The sequence below is a fragment of the Taurulus bubalis genome (genome assembly GCF_910589615.1).
Source record: "Taurulus bubalis genome assembly, chromosome: 11".
Classification (NCBI taxonomy): domain Eukaryota; kingdom Metazoa; phylum Chordata; class Actinopteri; order Perciformes; family Cottidae; genus Taurulus; species Taurulus bubalis.
Genome location: NC_136599.1, coordinates 2,366,588 through 2,385,599, shown reverse-complemented (window position 1 = coordinate 2,385,599; position 19,012 = coordinate 2,366,588). Strand labels below are relative to the sequence as shown.

At 41.1% G+C, this 19,012-nt stretch overlaps 1 protein-coding gene across 1 annotated transcript; it reads right to left on the bottom strand.

The window, feature by feature from the left end:
• Positions 1-2,217: 2,217 nt before the first annotated feature.
• Positions 2,218-14,681, bottom strand: LOC306743513 (deoxynucleoside triphosphate triphosphohydrolase SAMHD1-like). The gene is made up of 16 exons (XM_079226029.1): positions 14,596-14,681; positions 14,380-14,399; positions 13,038-13,198; positions 12,551-12,666; positions 11,866-11,927; positions 10,520-10,645; positions 10,318-10,427; positions 10,031-10,139; positions 9,044-9,135; positions 8,781-8,896; positions 8,496-8,617; positions 7,314-7,352; positions 6,308-6,394; positions 4,652-4,756; positions 4,372-4,533; positions 2,218-3,768 (listed from the first exon to the last, which is right to left on the bottom strand). Exons 1-15 carry the CDS (start codon positions 14,645-14,647, stop codon positions 4,399-4,401), a joined length of 1,452 nt encoding a protein of 483 aa, XP_079082155.1. The 5' UTR covers positions 14,648-14,681; the 3' UTR covers positions 2,218-3,768; positions 4,372-4,398.
• Between the last annotated feature and the right edge of the window lie 4,331 nt (positions 14,682-19,012).

The window sequence follows — 19,012 nt, the reverse complement described above, 5'->3', positions numbered from 1 at the left end:
GAGTGGGCCGGTGAGAATCACCTGCTTCTGAACGTGGCCAAGACCAGAGAGATGGTGGTCGACTTCAGGAGGAAGACAACAGCTCCGAGTCCTCTGAGTGTTCTGGGAGAGGACGTGGACACAGTGGAGGAGTACAGGTACCTGGTGTCTCATCACATGGAGGAGTACAGGTACCTGGTGTCTCCATCACATAGTGGAGGAGTACAGGTACCTGGTGTCTCATCACATGGTGGAGGAGTACAGGTACCTGGTGTCTCATCACATAGTGGAGGAGTACAGGTACCTGGTGTCTCATCACATGGTGGAGGAGTACAGGTACCTGGTGTCTCATCACATGGTGGAGGAGTACAGGTACCTGGTGTCTCCATCACATAGTGGAGGAGTACAGGTACCTGGTGTTTCCATCGACAGCCGACTGAACTGGAAGGCCAACATCAACGCTGTCTACAAGAAGGGGATGAGTCGACTCTTTTTCCTGAGGAAGCTTCGATCCTTCAATGTGTGCAGCAAGATGCTGGAGATGTTCCACCAGTCGGTGGTGTCCAGCGCCCTGTACTTCTCCATCGTCTGCTGGGGAGCAGCACTGGAGCCGGTGACGCCAACAGACTTAACAAGCTAGTGAAGAAGGTCTGCTCCATCATCGGCTGCAAGCAGGAGTTTCTGGAGCAGGTGGTGGAGAGGAGGACGCTGAAGAAACTTTTGTCCATATTGGACAACCTGGACCACCCTCTCTACCACCTGCTGCAGGGCCAGAGCAGCACTTTCTCCAAGAGGTTCCTCACGCTCCGCTGCACCAAGGACCGTTACAGGAGAACATTCCTGCCGACAGCAATACGGCTTTACAACAAGTCACCGCTTGCTAGTTCCTTTGTGAATTAAACACTGTAAACACTGTACATGTTCATAGTTACCTACACTTAACATATCAGATTATATACATTTATTGCATTTTTGCACTCTCCTATTGTTTGTTGTTGTTGTTATTTTTATTTTATTTTTATTTACACCTTAATATGCACATACATACTTGCACTCTTGCACTTCTGCTGTTTAAGTTTAAGTTAATTTAACTTAATTCCTAAATTAATACTCTGTTATTCTTTCTTTCATACAGCTATTTTGTTGTTGTTGTTATTTTTATCTTTATTCTATTAGTATTATTATTGCATACATCTTCCATCCCTGTTGTTTTTATATCTTATCTTATCTTATTTTCTGTGTAAATGGCTGCTACGCGACACTAAATTTCCCCTTGGGGATTAATAAAGTATATATTCATTCATTCATTCATGTGTTTGTAAACATGTGTCTACATGTGAAACACTTTGCTGCTCGTTTTGATAAATGTTATTTCAGACACTGAACTCTTCTAAGACTGGCCTAAAAACCTTTTTATTCAGGAAGGCATTTTTTACCTTGTGATAATTAACTGTCAGCTATTTTTTTTTTTACATTTGTTATTATGGGTTGCTTTAATTATGCTTTAACTATGTTTTTATTTGTTTTACTATATATTGGCTCTGTGGCACTCTGAGTTTCCTTTGAAAGAAAAGTGCGTTTAAAAATGAAATGTATTATTATTATTTATTTAAATAAGCTTTATTATTATCAACCACACAATATATGTCTTTAGATTAAACCTGAGACTAACAGCCAATTAAGAATTACAACTACACAGAAAAATAGGATTTTCTACAAAACGTGGTGTTTGTTGTCAAACCGAAGAGCCAATCATGTGGCAACAGTTTCCCATCATGCATTGGGGCCAGCGGCCGCCTCGCTCCCATGAGGTCATTGTTGACCACGTGTTCATGACGTCAGAGCAAGAAGGGATCAAGTCGGACACAAATCTAACCGGCATGCATTGTTTCATCTCCAACAAGCCTTTTATTTTCCAAGTAAAACGACTTACTTCCGGTGTTTTACTTGCTGTTTGAGGATAACTTGACGCAAGTCGCTCCCTATTGGCTGGCGACGCGGAGGGCGGAGCCACAAGCAAGTTATACCGGCTGACAGGCAACTCGTCATCCTGCATCGTCAGGACCACGTGCGGGATCAAACCACGGGGACTGACAGCAGTTTACAGGAACATAAAGCTTCTGACGGGTGTATTTGTTTTATTTGATTATTAACTGATTATACACTGATTAGTATTATCAGACCACGTGTTATAATCGTGGAGACAGGAACGTTGAGGAGCACGTGGGGTATTAATAATCATGATTCTAATAATAACTTTATTAATAAAGCACCTTTAAACGCAGAGTGTACAAAGTGCTTTTTTTTTTTACAGACAAAGCAAAGCAAAACAACAGAAAGCTCAACAGTGAGGCTCAACAAAAGCAAGACAAAGGTCAAATTGAAACCCTGTTTATAAAACAGTACAATAAAACAGTACAATAAAACCAATTAAGACATGAAATAACATAATAATAATAAAATAAAGCAGTAAAAAGACGACATTACACACAAGCCAGCCTCTAAATCGGTGTCACGGACTCTTCATCGGACGTAATTAACTGACTAAAGTACAGAAAGTTCTTTATCGGATGTAATTAACTGACTAAAGTACACGAAGCAGGATGCAAACACAGCAGTTTGAACAGCGTTTGACCTGTCGGGGATAAAACCCATGCGGCGTGCTGATTTATGCACAGATCAATCATCAGATCGCTCCCTGAACAGATCTCACAATCAGCAGGTGGATTTATTCGTAGTTTAACTTTTTGCAACCGGTGAACAGGAAGTGACCACATGTGGACTGAGGAGGAGGGACGTAGAGACGCATCTTTCTGGAAAGTTTACGACCTACAGAATCCTCCAATTGCGCAAAAAACACTTTCAGACTAAGCCTCAGCAAGAAATCAACCACATTGCATTTTTATCCAGCCAAAGAACTGAAATATGACTTACTTATGGATGAAAGGATATTCCACACAGCCTCGCTTGGTATATTTTGGTGCATCTGCTTGAGCAGAGTCCCTCTGTTGGGGAACCAGAAGCGTTCAACGTCCAGGAAGAAAGTTAGAGCATTTTTGCTTTCAGCTGACCTAAACATGAAATGCCGTATACGTCTCTGGTAGCGACCTGTCAATCACCTTGTAGCCCCCCAATGGCAATTTCATATATATCATATATTTATCATATTGCACAACCCAGTAAGAAGTGTATCAGAGATGGCATCGCCATATGGAGAAACAGAATGACAGGAAGGAGGCTAAATTAAGCACTCGTGTAAAATAAAGGTACGACATGGAACCTTTGTTTTGTGTAGAATTTGGCAAATTTATGAGCACCAGTCCTACTCAGAGACACCACCACTTTAGTCCACAGGGGGGCGCCAGAATCAACACTAAATGAAAGTTCTAATGAAACAGTGATATACTGTATACTCATGATCATAATAGCAATATTAACCATAACTCATATTGAGAGATTAAATACAAAGTTTCAAAAGAGAGAATCATTCAAATCGCAAAGAGACATTTAAAAATGAATAAGTCACAATAGATTCAGTAGGTGAGGAAAGATATGCAGAATAATAACTACGGTGGAACCACAACAAACACCATAAAACAACCTCTAATCAAACATCACTCAAAGTCTAAATAATATCTATTCAGATTACCTCAACAACTCCTAAACCAGGAGGGTTCACTTTCCTTTTAAAGGTTCGTTTTAATCTTTATTTTTTCCTAAACGGCTTCATCCATTGTTTTGGATGTTTTCCTCAAGGGGTGGTCTCCGGGCTTACTGTGTCTCTTCTGGCTGTAAATAAAGACAAAAGTACATCAGTATCAGTAATGAGAGCAGTGCCGAGTGACGGATCCTATTCAACATTACTGAAGCGGAGACTTGCTGAAATTAATTTAGCAATAATTAGTCAAACAGTAGGCTCGTTCAAGAAGAACTGCTTCTTGTCTGGAATCCAGACATGAGACTAATAGACAACAATCGAGCGTTAATTATTACAACTACACATAAAATGAGAATTTTCTACAGCATGTGGTGTTTGCTGTCAGATCTAAGAGCCAATCAGCTCTCTGATGTAGCGACAGCCAGGTATTTCCCATCATGCACTGGGCCACGCACTCGGTGGAGAGCTGCTGCGGCGCCCGGCACTAAATTCTGCGGCTACCTTGCTCTCGTGAGATTATCGCTGACCACGTGTGCATGACGTCAGAGCGAGTCGGGACCAAATCGGACACAAATAGAACCGGCATGCGATCGATTAATCTCGAACGATCCTAATGGTTTGCAGCAGACCTGGACAGCAGTAACTCCAGATCCAAGACTTCGGTACGTAACATATAATACACAGAACATTAGTTTACATCATTCTATATTTATCAGCCTAAATCTAAATATTACCTCAGCTTGTGGCATTTCTTCCCTGGCTCACAACAACTGGCTCACGCACTTCTGAACCTTCCTCAGACCGGTTTTATCAATCTTCTGAGTGGTTTCATCAATCTTCTTCCAGTAAACCCGGATCAGCTGCTCAGAGAAGCATGTTGGCTTAAACATGGACGCCTGACAAGAATGAAAGCAGAAAACATGAAAATGATTACATAAATATATAAATACACACAAGCTAATGCCAGGGAAAGATTAACATTGAAACTGTTGTGGTCATTGCTTTAGTTCTGACCTGGTCTTCGGTGAGCGTTACTGCTGTTTCTGGGTCGCTCTTTGAGTAGAACCCCATCTTCATGATGGGATCCTTGTCTTTCATCCCATAGTCCATTTTAATGATCTAAAAGAGACAGAAGACAGACACATGTTTTCATGCTGAGGAAGGAAGGCAACGTCTCACTAATTAAAAATGATAATCCAAGATATTGAAAGATAAAGGGAAATTACAACATTAAATAATTATGTTAAAGGTTTAGACTTTAGCTTTATTATTATGTTTCATGCTCGAGGATGAAAAACTCTGGCTTGGCCGCACTGCGTATGACCTGTTCCCTTAATGGCCTCTAGTGAATGAATGAATGAACTTTCTTGCTTAAGGGGGAATTATGAATTAACAGAGCCTGTATTCACTTTTAACAATGTCTGTATTGACTTACACAATGCCTGTATTGACATACATGTTCAATAGACAATGCCTATTCACTTAAATATTACTGTATTTGATTAACACACAGCATATATTCAATGATACGCGGACGTGAGACCGAAATATGGCCTGAGAGCAGTACATCTCTCTCATTTTGTGTCTTGTTGAGCCAAAAGAGCGCCTCGTCTCGGGGAAGTCTAATAACATGATATATGCATCATAAATCATCTCTTATGCCTCTGATATAAAGGCCTATAAAGACCCAGGAGAGGAGTCACACGTCTCCGATCTCAGGGCAGTTGCATTTTGTTTGTACACTGTCCGACTTCGGTCCTTCTGCGCAGAAGTATCATTAAACTCCAAAGAAAAATTATTCTTTGTAAAGACTCCCTTTTATTTCAATTGAACTTCCACCACAAACTTCCACCACAGTTAGTTGTTCTGGTGGGTCTGTAAAGTGTTGCAGCTCGCTGAAAAGAGAGCAGACAAATGGCTGGCTCGTTAGCTCGTTAGCTAGTTAGCTTGTCCATCTCCGGAGCGATGAGTGAGACGGAGGGACCGTTGGACGTGCTAATTTTCTGAAAACAGTGTAGCATTAAAGCATAGTGGAATTATTAAGCTAGTTAACTAGCCAGCTGTCCGCTAGTTAGCTAACTAGCTTGCTAATTCCACCATGCTTTAACGCTACACTGGTTACAGAAAATGAGCCAAACAAAGTTGTCACTCTTCTGTTGATAGCAGTGCACTTTCCCACGCTGCATTAGCAGAGTGAGGAGGTCTTTACTATACAACACCACTCCATCTGGTCATCCTTCACTATGTTTTTACAAACATGACACCACCCATTATATTAAAATTCACACTTTTGTCTTTTTTGGCCTGAAATCTAATTGAAACCCACGTACATGCATACACGCATACGCACATACATATACATCTGCTCTCATCTACACCTTTTTGAGATTAAATAATAAACACGCACACACAAACACACATGGACACACACCATTCTTCCATATCCTGAATATCTGATGTTTTGCTGGCATGTATCTCACTGTTTTGTCCAGCGACAGGCATAAGCAAAGTGTAAAGATGGAGTGAACGCTGCTTGATACCTGGACATTATATGCGACTGTTGAAGGCAATTGTTTTCCGTGTAATGATTCTCGAGGATAAACCCTCCACTGAGTTTTAATGACAAAGTTCCCACCACATGAAGTAAAAGTAATTGGACTAAAAACTCACGTGAACATCAAAGTCGTCTTCGATTGTTGTCAGTCCGGCATCCTGACAGGCTTCAACCAATTCCTTTTTCCGACGAAGTTTCAAGGCCTTGGGGAGAAAATGTGATTAGTGGGAGAGATTTTAAATTTATTCCAACTCAACAATCAGTGGACGTACTCTAATCCACATTAAGCAATACATTTAAAAACACTCTTTTGGCTCTTTGTCCACAGTTAACGTTTTTCTCACCCCAAAATTGAGCCATAGCTGGAATACGTATAAAAACCTCCCAAGTAAATGTAGAAATGTGTAAATCCTTTAGCGTGTATGAGGAAAATGGAGCTTTGGCAAAACTAATGGTAATGGTGAACGCCTGCCCAGTTATTGTCAAGGGGCAGTAAAGAACAAGTTAAGACAAAGTTTCTGAAATTGTAATTTTCGTTGTGATTTCTCACTTTAAATGTCGAGTCACACATCCAGGTGTTAACCAGCAGTTGATTTTGTCAGACGACATCATCATTGATGTTAACAGGTGTTATAGCGACACAAAGACAATATAAGTACAACTAGAGAAGTAAGAATAATAAATACAATAAGAGAAACATGCAACTTGTATTAGAGTAGAAACTATACAAAACTAAACAGGAGTAATTAAAGATAAACCTACGAGGTGGTGACCAGATAAAGGGACATGATGAAGATTCTATTATAGATGTAAACAGTGTCCATTATAATAATATGTGACGTGGTAAAGTAGTTAAAATAACATGTACACTACATGTTAACATGTCAATAGACAAAGTACACAGTGGACATAAGACAGGAGGAGCCGGGGATTGAACCACCAACTCTTCCTCCTCCACAGCTGTTATAGTATTCATGAGCCCTGATTCAAAATATAACATATTTGTTCCATTGACGACAGGAACTGCTGTTGCTCTCACTGAAGTTTCTTCTCATTCATATCTCACACATCATATCTTAAAGGATGAAGAAAAGTTCAAGTAACTAGAGTAAATAAACTCACCTCTACACCGTCGACTGACTTCATCTCAGTGATCATGGCCTTAGGGAGGAAGGGAGGGAGAAAAGGTGAGAGACGGGAGGGACAAAAAGTTAAATGTAAAAATGCAACTTCCTCTCTGGGTTTTCACTCTGTCCACAACAACACAGCAGTCATCATAAACTCCAGGCGCCTGTTGCATGAAACTCTTTGTGGAGTCACAGATAAAACTGATATGGTTACATTATTTTCATTGTGTTGCTTTTGTCTGAGTTGTGTGTGTCCTTGTGTAGCTTCATGCTGCTCACTGACGTTATTGAAGGTAGGCGTGTCTTATTGAAGGTAGGCGTGTCTTATTGAAGGTAGGTGTGTCTTATTGAAGGTAGACGTGTCTTATTGAAGGTAGACGTGTCTTATTGAAGGTAGGCGTGTCTTATTGAAGGTAGGTGTGTCTTATTGAAGGTAGGCGTGTCTTATTGAAGGTAGACGTGTCTTATTGAAGGTAGGCGTGTCTTATTGAAGGTAGACGTGTCTTATTGAAGGTAGGCGTGTCTTATTGAAGGTGGGCATGTCTTATTGAAGGTAGACGTGTCTTATTGAAGGTAGGCGTGTCTTATTGAAGGTAGACGTGTCTTATTGAAGGTGGGCGTGTCTTATTGAAGGTAGGCGTGTCTTATTGAAGGTAGGCGTGTCTCTCTGCTCTAATCCCTGTTTGTTTCAACAGGCAAGTGTTCAGGTGATTTTCACCCGTCGTTAGTGATAGAGGGTGAAAACATTTTGGATGGGTTTTACCATTGAAGGAGACTTTTCCTTCACAGGACAAGACTCGCATGTCCCAGAAACATGTGGACCAAAGAACAAGTTCATAGCTCCTTTATTTATATTTTTAATCATATTTCATTGACGATTCCCTAATTTCTAGGGCCCCCCCATGATACCTGAAAGCTGGTCCCCCCATGATACCTGTTTTTCGTTTTATGAGAAGTTCTATAGGGTAAAATAAAAGAAGAGTACTTCAATTTTCCTTGTATTGTTGTATTTTAATATATTTTGATGAGAATAATTTTTTATCCGGGACATTATATCGGGTGAAATATACCCGACGTTAGTGATGGTGTACTATTTTTAACGTTTGTGTTCTAGGGTTAAAAGGACAACAGTCCAGACCTGAATGCAATACAGACACACAGTTACTCTAGTGTGTACCTTGGTGGGCTTTGTTTCACCCAGAAACCTGGAGTGCTGTCGGGAGACGATCCTCTTTAGAATCTTCTTAGCCTTAGCCAACTGCGGGTTGGGAGAGTGGAGTATTTGTCCAAAAACATCATCTACAGGAGAGTTAGAACAAATCAAAGAAATGGTCATGAATAAATAATTGGCATCATAATCTGTTTGTGTTTGTTAACGTGGCACAGATGGTGGTTCACTCCTCCCCGTGTCTTCATGGTAAAACACGAGCTCACAGCTCACAGCTCAGTGGTTTCTACAGACCGTTCAGCTTGGTGTAGGCCTCCATGTCCTCTATGGCTGTGGAAAGCTTGAACTTCTTCCCTCCTGAGCCTTCAATCTGGATGTGCTGGTCTGCTTCTTCAAAGGCCTCCAAGATCCTGAAATATCACATCATCACTTTATGAAACATTTTGCTGCGTAACATGCAAGAGAGAGAATTATGAAGCAAATGAAAATAAGCATTAACAGAAAAAGGTAAATGTTGTTATTAGAGTTATTAGAGTACCAACAAGTTAGCTACTCACATAGACTCTATGATTTTGTTCACTTTGTGCTGGTAGGCTCTTCTGTGGAGAAGGTATCTTAAGTGGAACAAGTCGTACAGATTGTCCACCTCCTGTGGAGAACATCGCTTATAGTTTAGTCACAACTGATAAGAAATGACTGCGGTTTAAAATCGGATAAAAAAAAGCAAGGTCCATAGGAAAGTAATTATGGGTCAATATTTTGAGTTGTTCAAATTATTTCAATAAATACTCATTATTATATTCCGCATCTGTAGAAATATTTTCTGCGTGTGATGTTGCTGATTCATATATTGGAGCTGAGAGAAAATCCATTACTAGTTGGAATGCTGTAAGACAATCTTTATTCAACTTCTTTTTGAACTTCTTCTCCTCCTGCATACTTTCAGATACAGAAACAATTCCGCTATCAAAATGTTCAGCTCTTTAAGGACATGCCAGCTGTGGATTTTCTTGTTTCAACTTCAAGGATTTCCAGCAGTTCAGTTCAACACCTTTTTGTACTCAACACTTTTCAGCATGTAGTTCCCTTTTCTGGATTTTCAGCTATATTTTCAAATATTTCAGCTACAAGCTTCCAACTTTCAGCATTCCAATGCATTTTCAGCAGGAAATGCCCTTTCTAGTTCCATATCATGGACACCTCGAAGGGCATTATCCCACTTACACCACGGTCACTTTATCAATAAAAATACACGTACGCATATCTTTCCTAACTATTTGAATTGTGTTTTTATGCAAATACCCAGTAAGGATGACTTAAACAAAGAAAAGGGAAATAGTTGATAATTCATATATATTATTATTATTATTATATTTCCGTTAATAATGGTGAAAACTTAAAAAAAAACATGAATATTTTCCCCAACAATTGTGATATAAAAATGTCATATTCTGACATCCCTAGTAGTAACGTAGCTCATTGGGCAATCCTTATTGTTGGACCCTGAAATGGTTTCAAAAAAGTAGAAACTGCAAAGTCGTCACCTTGTCTCTTGTGCAGATTTGCTGAATCCCGTCCACTTTACAAACCCTGGCAAAGTGTATGAAGCGGAGATGGTCAAAGCTGGCATTGATGCCCAGGTGGTGGGCGTCCCTGAGAAGAGACAGAGAGAGGAAATATGAAAAGAAGAAGCTTCTTACGTTAAACTACTCAAAGCACTCTGGTGAATGCTGCATATTGTTAGAATAATGAGAACATTGCAATTATTTGGGGTAAATAATACATTGTAGTTCATCCCTCTGCTCTACAGTCGCTGTTCAACAAGGCCCACCTGGCGAGGTAGTCAAACTTGTCCACATCAATGCCATTTCTTTTGTTGGCCACGATTTCATAGAGGAAGAGCTTGTCTGGACGGCCTTCAAATGTAGAGCCTTCAGGTGACTGTGGAGACGACAGCACAACAGTGGCATTAGAATGGCTGCTGCAGCAAACATGACGATACTGACGGATTTAACGTTCACACAGACACGTACCCGTCCTTCAATCATCTCTTTGATGAACGTCACATCCCTGCGCTTCAGGCCATGTTCCTTCATTATCTCCTCCAGGTCATTGCTTTCCACCATGTGGTCAAACATCTCAAGAGAAGCTTCCTCATGCTGCAAGATACAGATTTGTGAACATATATACACACGAGAATTCAAAATAAATGAGCCCATCTCCACAGGATACACAGACATGAATGCTTCTCTAATGTATTACATTTGACGCAAAAATCTACACAAACTCTGGTAAAAAATCATGTGGTACAAGGTTTTGTTCATGTTCATTTTACTACGGTTAAGTATTTAAATGATATTGCTGACTTTTATTTAAACAACAATAATGTCATGATATCATCATGTTTCATGCCGTTTTTTAGCGTAAATATTTATGTTTTGGGAAAACCATTTAATATACATGATATGTCTCAACTTTTGTATCGCTATTGAGGACGATTCTACCTTGACTTAAAGTACAACGCTCTGCTTTAATGGAAAATGTATCATTTACTTCTGTCGTCCTGCTACGAGACGCCGGTTGAAAAATGATTCAAATGCCCTTTAACCCTTCTAGTACGGCGGCAGGAAGTAACATGCAAACAGGATGCAAAACTAAAGTTACCGCAACTCCTTGAATATTTACGCCATCGACGTAAATCCAACGGATTCTGAACACTAAGAAGTGTAGCTTTCCAATGCCATGCGGCATTACGGTAATGGTAAAAAATGGCGGGAAGCTTGTGTGTGGGGCAGGGATGGAAGAGATCAGAGCGCAGCTGCAGCTGCAGAGAGCAGGGGAGAGAGTTTGACTGGCTTTTCACTGCTTTTTTTTTTTCGATGGCCTTTTCACTGGCCTTCCTGAGGACTGACGTCTGGTTCGAATTAACGAGACCGCTTGAGCACGGATCAGCCTTTGAGGAACCGAGACCCTGATGTCAATCATCTGGGTAATTTAAGATGGATAATAGGACATTTGATCGACTTTGTTGAACCACGTACGAGGAATGGGGCCCACGCAACTTATCTTTCGGGGTAGAAATAGAGAGTCTTATATTTTAAGTTTCTTAATCAATTCACAAATTCCAAATCACTTATAAATATATAAAATATATAACAATATAACATATAACATACAACAATATTGCCAACAGCGATTTTCCTCCAGGATTTAAACAGGCAGCATTTTCTTTTATTGTATAACTTGAACTTGTTATTCTTGAAGTCGCTGAGGATTGAGGAACACCGACACTGAGCCATCTCCCACAGAGACCCATAAGACTCCTTTGGCTCAACATCACATGTGCTGCGATTTCAACGGTTATTTTGGGGTTTCTTACCTTCCATCCTGGACGGGTTAGGTGGATGAATGTTTCAAACTGATGGGAAAAAGGCCCATGTCCTAGATATGGATAAATAAACAAGAGTTCATTTTTAAAATTAGATTACAAAAGAAACATCAAACTGGTGTTGCGTTATTCATTTTAAAGATGTGTGAACTGGTAGCTGGAGAGGTGTGTGTGTGTGTGTGTGTGTGTGTGTGTGTGTGTGTGTGTGTGTGTGTGTGTTTAAATCACATTAAGGGGAAAATAAATTCCCCTCAATGATTAATAAAGTATTTTTAATTTTTTTTTAATCTTTGCTATTAGTGCAAATCCAACATTTTGCATTATTACTTTCATTAAATCAACAACATACCGGTAGTCAGTCTGTTTGATTCCTTAAAATAAAAGTTCCATCCAAATGCAAATTTCAACAGAATTTCCATAAATATTTGGCTTCCCCTGTTAGTGATGACTCAAAGAGACAATGACAAATAACATCTCAGATATTTACTGCTCTCTGTCTGAAAGTGTGAGCCCTTTCCGTATAGTTATGTAATAATCACACTTAAAGCATTAAACCTGGATGATCTGCTACTGTTGTTCTAATTGGCTGTAGCTCAACAAAATGCACATGTGGATGTCTTTATATCGTCTGCCTTCATGCATGAGATGTAATAGTGAGGCGGTGTGTGTCACTCACCCAGGTCATGGCAAAGACCAGCAATCTGCACACAAAGGACGTCTTTGTCAGTGATGTCGAGGTTCGTCTGCCTTGTTTGTAGAGCTTTTACGAGTTCTCCTGCCAAGTGTGCCACCCTTTACCCGGATACAACACAACAAAAACTAAAGTATCCTGCTGCAAAGTATGGACAGCTGTTATATATATATATATATATATATATATATATATATATATATATATATATATATATATATATATATATATATGTATATGTATATATATATGTATATATATATATATATATATACATATATATATACATATATATATACATATATATATATATATATATATATATATATATATATATATATATATATGTGGTGTGCAATGTGTTTACTTTGGTTTTATTGATTGTTATTAGGTCCTTTACTGCAAACCAGTCTTTGCTCAATTTGAAGTGACTACCTGAAGACTTAAAACTGTCTGATGAGAGCAGACATACCCAATGGAGTGTTCAAAGCGGTTGTGGGATGCTCCTGGGTAAACAAAGTAACACCCTCCAAGCTGCTTCATGTATCGCAGTCTCTGGAATTGAGGTGTGTCAATCATTCTGACCAGAAGAGGGTGTAACGGCACCGTGCCGTGGATGGGATCATTAAACACCTGGCAGAACACACAGAACAAAAACCAGTTCAGTTATCATCATTACCAGCAGTGGTGGCCGTCAGGGCCTGCTAAGCCTTCTCTGCTGGCATAAACAGAATCAAAAAAGTTATAGCTATTTTATAATTTCATTGTTTTTCACAAATACACATGTATTATAATTATTTTTCCCTATTAGCTTATTTTCTCATTGCACAGCTCCTGTCTTCCTCTGTTGCTCTGCCTTCAGCCTGCAGCGCTGCTTCCAGTGCAGTGGAGAGCTTTCATCCAATCAGATTGCACCTCTATGTCTCTATGGAAGCAGAGCTGCTCAAACTGGCCTTTGCAGATTAAAGTACACGGGGATGTTGTCGTGATTGTTATAGATTTCAACCAATCAGATCTTTAGTTTGACATGCTGGGCGTATTATTTGACGTGCGCCGCGAACTGGCCCTGGACGTAATATTGCTCAGTGGGCCAGCGTGACCATTAACATGCACTGTCATTGCTCAGTGGGCCAGCGTGACTTCTGTCAAAGAAAGAAGCAACTAGAAACTTCTAGCTTCTACCTAGAAGCTAGAAGCTAGCTAGAAGCTCAGGCTGAAGCATGAGAAACGGACTTGCTGGTGGTTTTACTGATGGCGCCTTTCGCACGGAGGGTTATGGGCATCTGGTGAGTGAACTGCTGCTTGTTTTACTGTTTTAACATCTGCAGTTGAGCCGGGGATGGTGCCGCTACCTTTGGTGGTTATCTGGGAGCTAGCTGCTGCAGCTAACGCTGACACTTTTTATTTTTGTGCTCACAGTAACGTACAGTAACGCGTTGCAGCCCGCCACTGAGTAACAGTAGAACCAGACCCAGTTCTCCTGAGGCTCTGAAAGCCAGCTCGAGGCCGGGCCCACTGGTGCCCTCGTTGTTGAACCCAAATATGAGCCAAAGCTTCATTGAGCTCCTGGTAGGACAAAGTAGAACAAATATTGGAGAGACCTACTCTATGTTTGACCCTAAAGAGTACCAGTAAAAACTTTTTTCTTTCATTATATATTGCAATCTTCCTTAAATTGTATTCCTTTATTTTTTTACTAAAGACTGACAATGGGTTCAACAATAGACAGTAAACATACATAATCTTGATTATTCACTGACTCATCTTACACACTCTTTGATTTTTATAAATCAGATAAACACATGATATATTACCTTGTATGTCATCATGATCGCTATAGAAAATGGGGAAAAAAGAAAATACAGAAGAACATGTGAGGGAACGAGCTGGAGAGAGAAAGGTGAGTTGTGAAACCTCAAAGAAATCCAGTGAGGTGGATGTTGTTGAACCAAATTAGTGCTCAAATTCAGAGATTTTTGTTTTGTACAAACTAGACATAGAAATCTTGCTTAACAAAGGAAGACACTCACGTAAGTCCATCGACGATGTCTTCTTCAGCGTTTTGGAGCTTTCAGCCGTCATATCTGCAGCTAACCAAAGTCTGAATAGTCACAAGCTACGTTGTGTTGTAAGCTGATGACAGCGGACCTGCTCTAAACACACACAGGCTTTAACAACACGCCTCTGGCTTATGTCTCCACCACACCCATCAGATTGATCACTGCCCTCAGAGGGAAATATTTTTACATCAAACACATTTCCATAAACAATAGGCGCAGCAGAACAGGTCGCCTTATGCTGACGTTGGGACGTTGATGGTGGTCATGATGCAGCTCTGAACGTCTGTACAGGTGGTATTCACCAGGATGAAATGAGAAGTTTGTGCAATTAAGAGGGTTTAATAAATCAAACTTGGATCACTTGCAGGAACAAACCTCACAACAGAAGGTGAGATTTAGGATAAGAACGGATTGTTGTTCTTGCATAGAGGCCCAATGAGGACAAGCAGGAAGACAAAGCTACACAGGAATGGCTTGAAAACACGCCAATGGAATCATTAAGCACCTGATAAAACATAAACTGGTCACACCATGTCCTTTTATGATCCAAGAGTACCAGTAAAAACACACCCAGTGCATAACGAGTGAACAAGTTTTTCTTCTTCATAAGATCAACACAGGCCTGTGATTGACAGGTCGTGGATAGTTTCACTTTCATTTTCCTCACACACCTGGTAGGACAAAGGAGAACAACTACTGGACACACCTCGTCTATTTTTGACTCAAAGAGTGCCACTAAAAAACACTCCCTGTTCTTCTGAGTGATTAGTCAACTGGTTTGTCTTCAATTCGTACTGGAATCTCCCTCTAATTGACCTTTTGTGTTTTTTGCTGAACAATAGACAGTAAACACACACAACGTTGCTTTGTGGTTGTGGAGGTTCGTTCCCTGACGCCTTACACACTCCCTTGCTTTTTATTCAGAAGCACATTTTTAATCGCTTGTTTAGCGCTCTCAGTTGTAAATGGTAACCGCAGTGAAAGTGTTAGCTCATCACTTTCGGTAGTCATTATGAACACCTGACCCTGACCCTTATTAACACCTGACCCTGACCCTTATTAACACCTGACCCTGACCCTTATTAACACCTGACCCTGACCCTAATAGTTACAGGTATTACTACTATACGCTGTCCTTTCCCTTTCATGAGCACACGAGCAGCTAAGTTTACCGACGGCCCAAGTAACAAAGGAACAAAGGAGCGCGCTGAGAGTGCTCCAGACAAACCTTTAAGCACACACATCCAATACAAATCTGCACATGCAAATATAGGCTACGATGAAAACCAACCTCCAGACCAGTTTTTACTGTTTAGTTCACCCAAACGCCCGTGTGAAAGCAGACAACTACACCTTCCCAGTCTTACTAATCCACCACACAAACGGGAAAAAGGCTGGACGAGCCCCCAATTTGTCATGACCCGGCTCTTAGGCCCTGACAACAGTTGAGGGTAACGTAAGATGTTTATTCGGACTACATTACGAAATAGTTACCCTTACGGAGTGTGGCAGTCAGTAACATCAGTCATGTCAAGGTGTGTGTGTGTGTGTGTGTGTGTGTGTGTGTGTAATGGAGTGTAGGTGTTGTCAGCAAAAGCCAAAGCAAAGTGGCCATTTTCCCATATGCAGATCTTTGACATATGTCAAGTTAATTTAAGCTTCAAATTAAACATCTGAAAGTTTAGAAGAAAAACCTACGTCGGGTTCTGATAGTTTTTCTGAAATAGTTGTAAAAGTACTTTGTGTACCTCTTGTACACAGCACATGGGTACTTTTGGCCAACTGCACCAAATGGCCTCAAGATGGCGCTGTTGCTCAGTTCTTAAAAGGACAGTTTGCTTGACACCAAGTCATCCAGTAAAACAAGGACTCGAACTCACAGCGTTCTCTTTATTTTGGGTTGAACCTGGATGGGAATGAAACTGAGAGAAGAACACCAACAGAGGACACATGAGGACAATCATGTCAAGTGTCTTCTTTGATGACACCGTCTCACCTTTTTAGTGAGAAGCAGAAGCAGTTTGTATCCCAGCAAAAGGAGCGTCTCCACTAATGGACATTCATCCAGTAACTATTTCTCTGAAGATAAAAGACAGAGATGAGTCTCTATGAGAGACGTGTGATATTCTCCTCTAGTCCCAAAACAAAATAGAAACAACAAGAAATCAGCTCCAACTTTGTCTTGCAGGAACACATTCTCTGGTTTGGAGGTCATGGACGGTGGTTTTAAGATGCTTCTGGGTCAGAAAACACTTTGTTACACTCAGAAATGCTCTCTGACTGGGCTGAGCGGCTGCTTGTCTTAGCGCCATCCACATGATATCACCTTATTTCTGGGCAGAGGTCCAGCTGGTGACAGTGAGGATCCAAATGCAGATAATTGAGCAGATAGATAAGAAACATAAGCTGAGCAAAGCGTGAGGTGGACACGCGTCCAAACCAGGAAGTCAGTTCAAACAGGCAAACGAATCCAGCGTCCTAAAAAATCCAGTATACGCACGTTTTAAAAACAGGCAGGTAGCATGTTAAGGAATGCAGATAACAAACCTACGGCGCCTCGAACGCAAAGGCATGAGGCATCACTTTGACGATCTGGAGGGGAACGAATGGAACTGAGGCTGACGAGGAAACGAGATGCAGAGCGGATGGGGGAAGCGGGAACAGGTGTGTCGATAGGTGGGGCAGTCAGGTGACGTGGGAGAGGCCAGAGGGCCATCTGGTGGATGGAAGGATGGGTTTGGTTTGGTTTGGTTTGGGGAATAGGCCTTTTTCACGTAAGACATTTTGACATGTCGCAGTTGAAAAAAAAACACATTAAATGAAGGACGGCTCAATTTCATAAAGCTTTATTTATTATAGGCTCCTAATTTCGTGCATGCTCGCGCTGCATGAATAGAAGAAGGAGGGAGCAGACATTCCCAGTCAACTCAACGTAGCAGGGCGGTCAGAGCGGCGGCCATTTTTATGTGTACCGTTACCATTGCGTCCTTTGTAGCGGGCAAACTTCTGTATCCACTAACCTGACTTGCACATTGCTATCGTCAGATAAGCGGCAATTTTGTTTCCGCTCATTTTCGGTTATTAGCAAGCTAGCTATTTAACTAGTGGACTGCAAGCTAGTTACCTAACTTGCTAACTCCACTATGCTTTAATGCTACACTGGTTGCAAAACATTAGCTTTTTTTTACCATTTAAGTATGTTAACATGTTCTGTTAGAAACCCAATACCAAAGTATGAAGCAGGAAAAACAAATATTCCTGTTCAAATCAACGTAGCAGGGCGGCCATTTTTCTGTGTACTGCGGCCTTTGTGTCTGTTGTAGAGGGCTGTGTAAACTCACCAGATAAATAAACATATGATGAGTTCTTAAAATGGAACGCATTGTCACAGATTATAATTCCACTGGTGGTTTAACTATGTGAATCACAATGTGAGCGGTTTGCTTTTGTTGCCAGCCCTGTCAATCAAATGTGATCACGCCACACTTCAATGCACAATCCAGAAATACTGCTCGGAATACATTTCTTCTGCTTTTGTCTCTTCGTTTTATTGCTCATCACAGAAGCTGATAAAAATGTCTTACAGTCAAAGATAATACATGATTCTATAGCCTTCTCAGTGCGTCATCGTTTCCCCTCAGCCACATCTCATTTCTCACCTCAACTTCTCACCTTTTTCTTCCTCTACCTGTCCAACTTTCCCTCTCCTCCTCCCTCAGCAGCAGCCGGGCGATGAGCTGAGTTACCGTGTCTTTCAGTTTGACCCCGGCAAGGACAGGTGAGCCCCAGGATGAAGTACTCCAGGATGAAGCACTCCAGGATGAAGCACTCCAGGAAGTAATAAGTAATTATTATGAAGTAATAAGTCTAGGCCGGCTCTATCATCGGCTGCAAACAGGACTATCCGGAACAGGTGGTGGAGAGGAGGACACTGAAGAAATGATTGTCCATATTGGACAACCGGACCACCCTCTCCACCACCTACTGCAGGACAGCGGAGCACTTTCTCCAAGAGACTGATTCAAGCTTATGAATATCATATTCCCTTCCTGCCAACACGTCCCCTAAATGTGGCACACTGTTCCTTTAAGTAATGCCATCTTACTTACAGGCAGTATCCCTGGAAATTAGAGGTCGGTCGGCCATAACTTGCATACTGTCTCTCGCGACTGCAGGCATGAGATCATCACCGAGGAGATTTTGGAAATGCACCCTGCCGACAATGTGTGGCCTGTGGTGGAAAGACGAGCAGCCGTGCATGACAGCTATGACGTCCGTCTGGTGGCCAACCTCAACCCTCGAGACCTCATCGCACCCCAACTCCTCTCCGCCTGGTCGGAGCAGCTCGGAGCCAGGAGGTTGCATGAAACAGAAAGGTCAATATTGG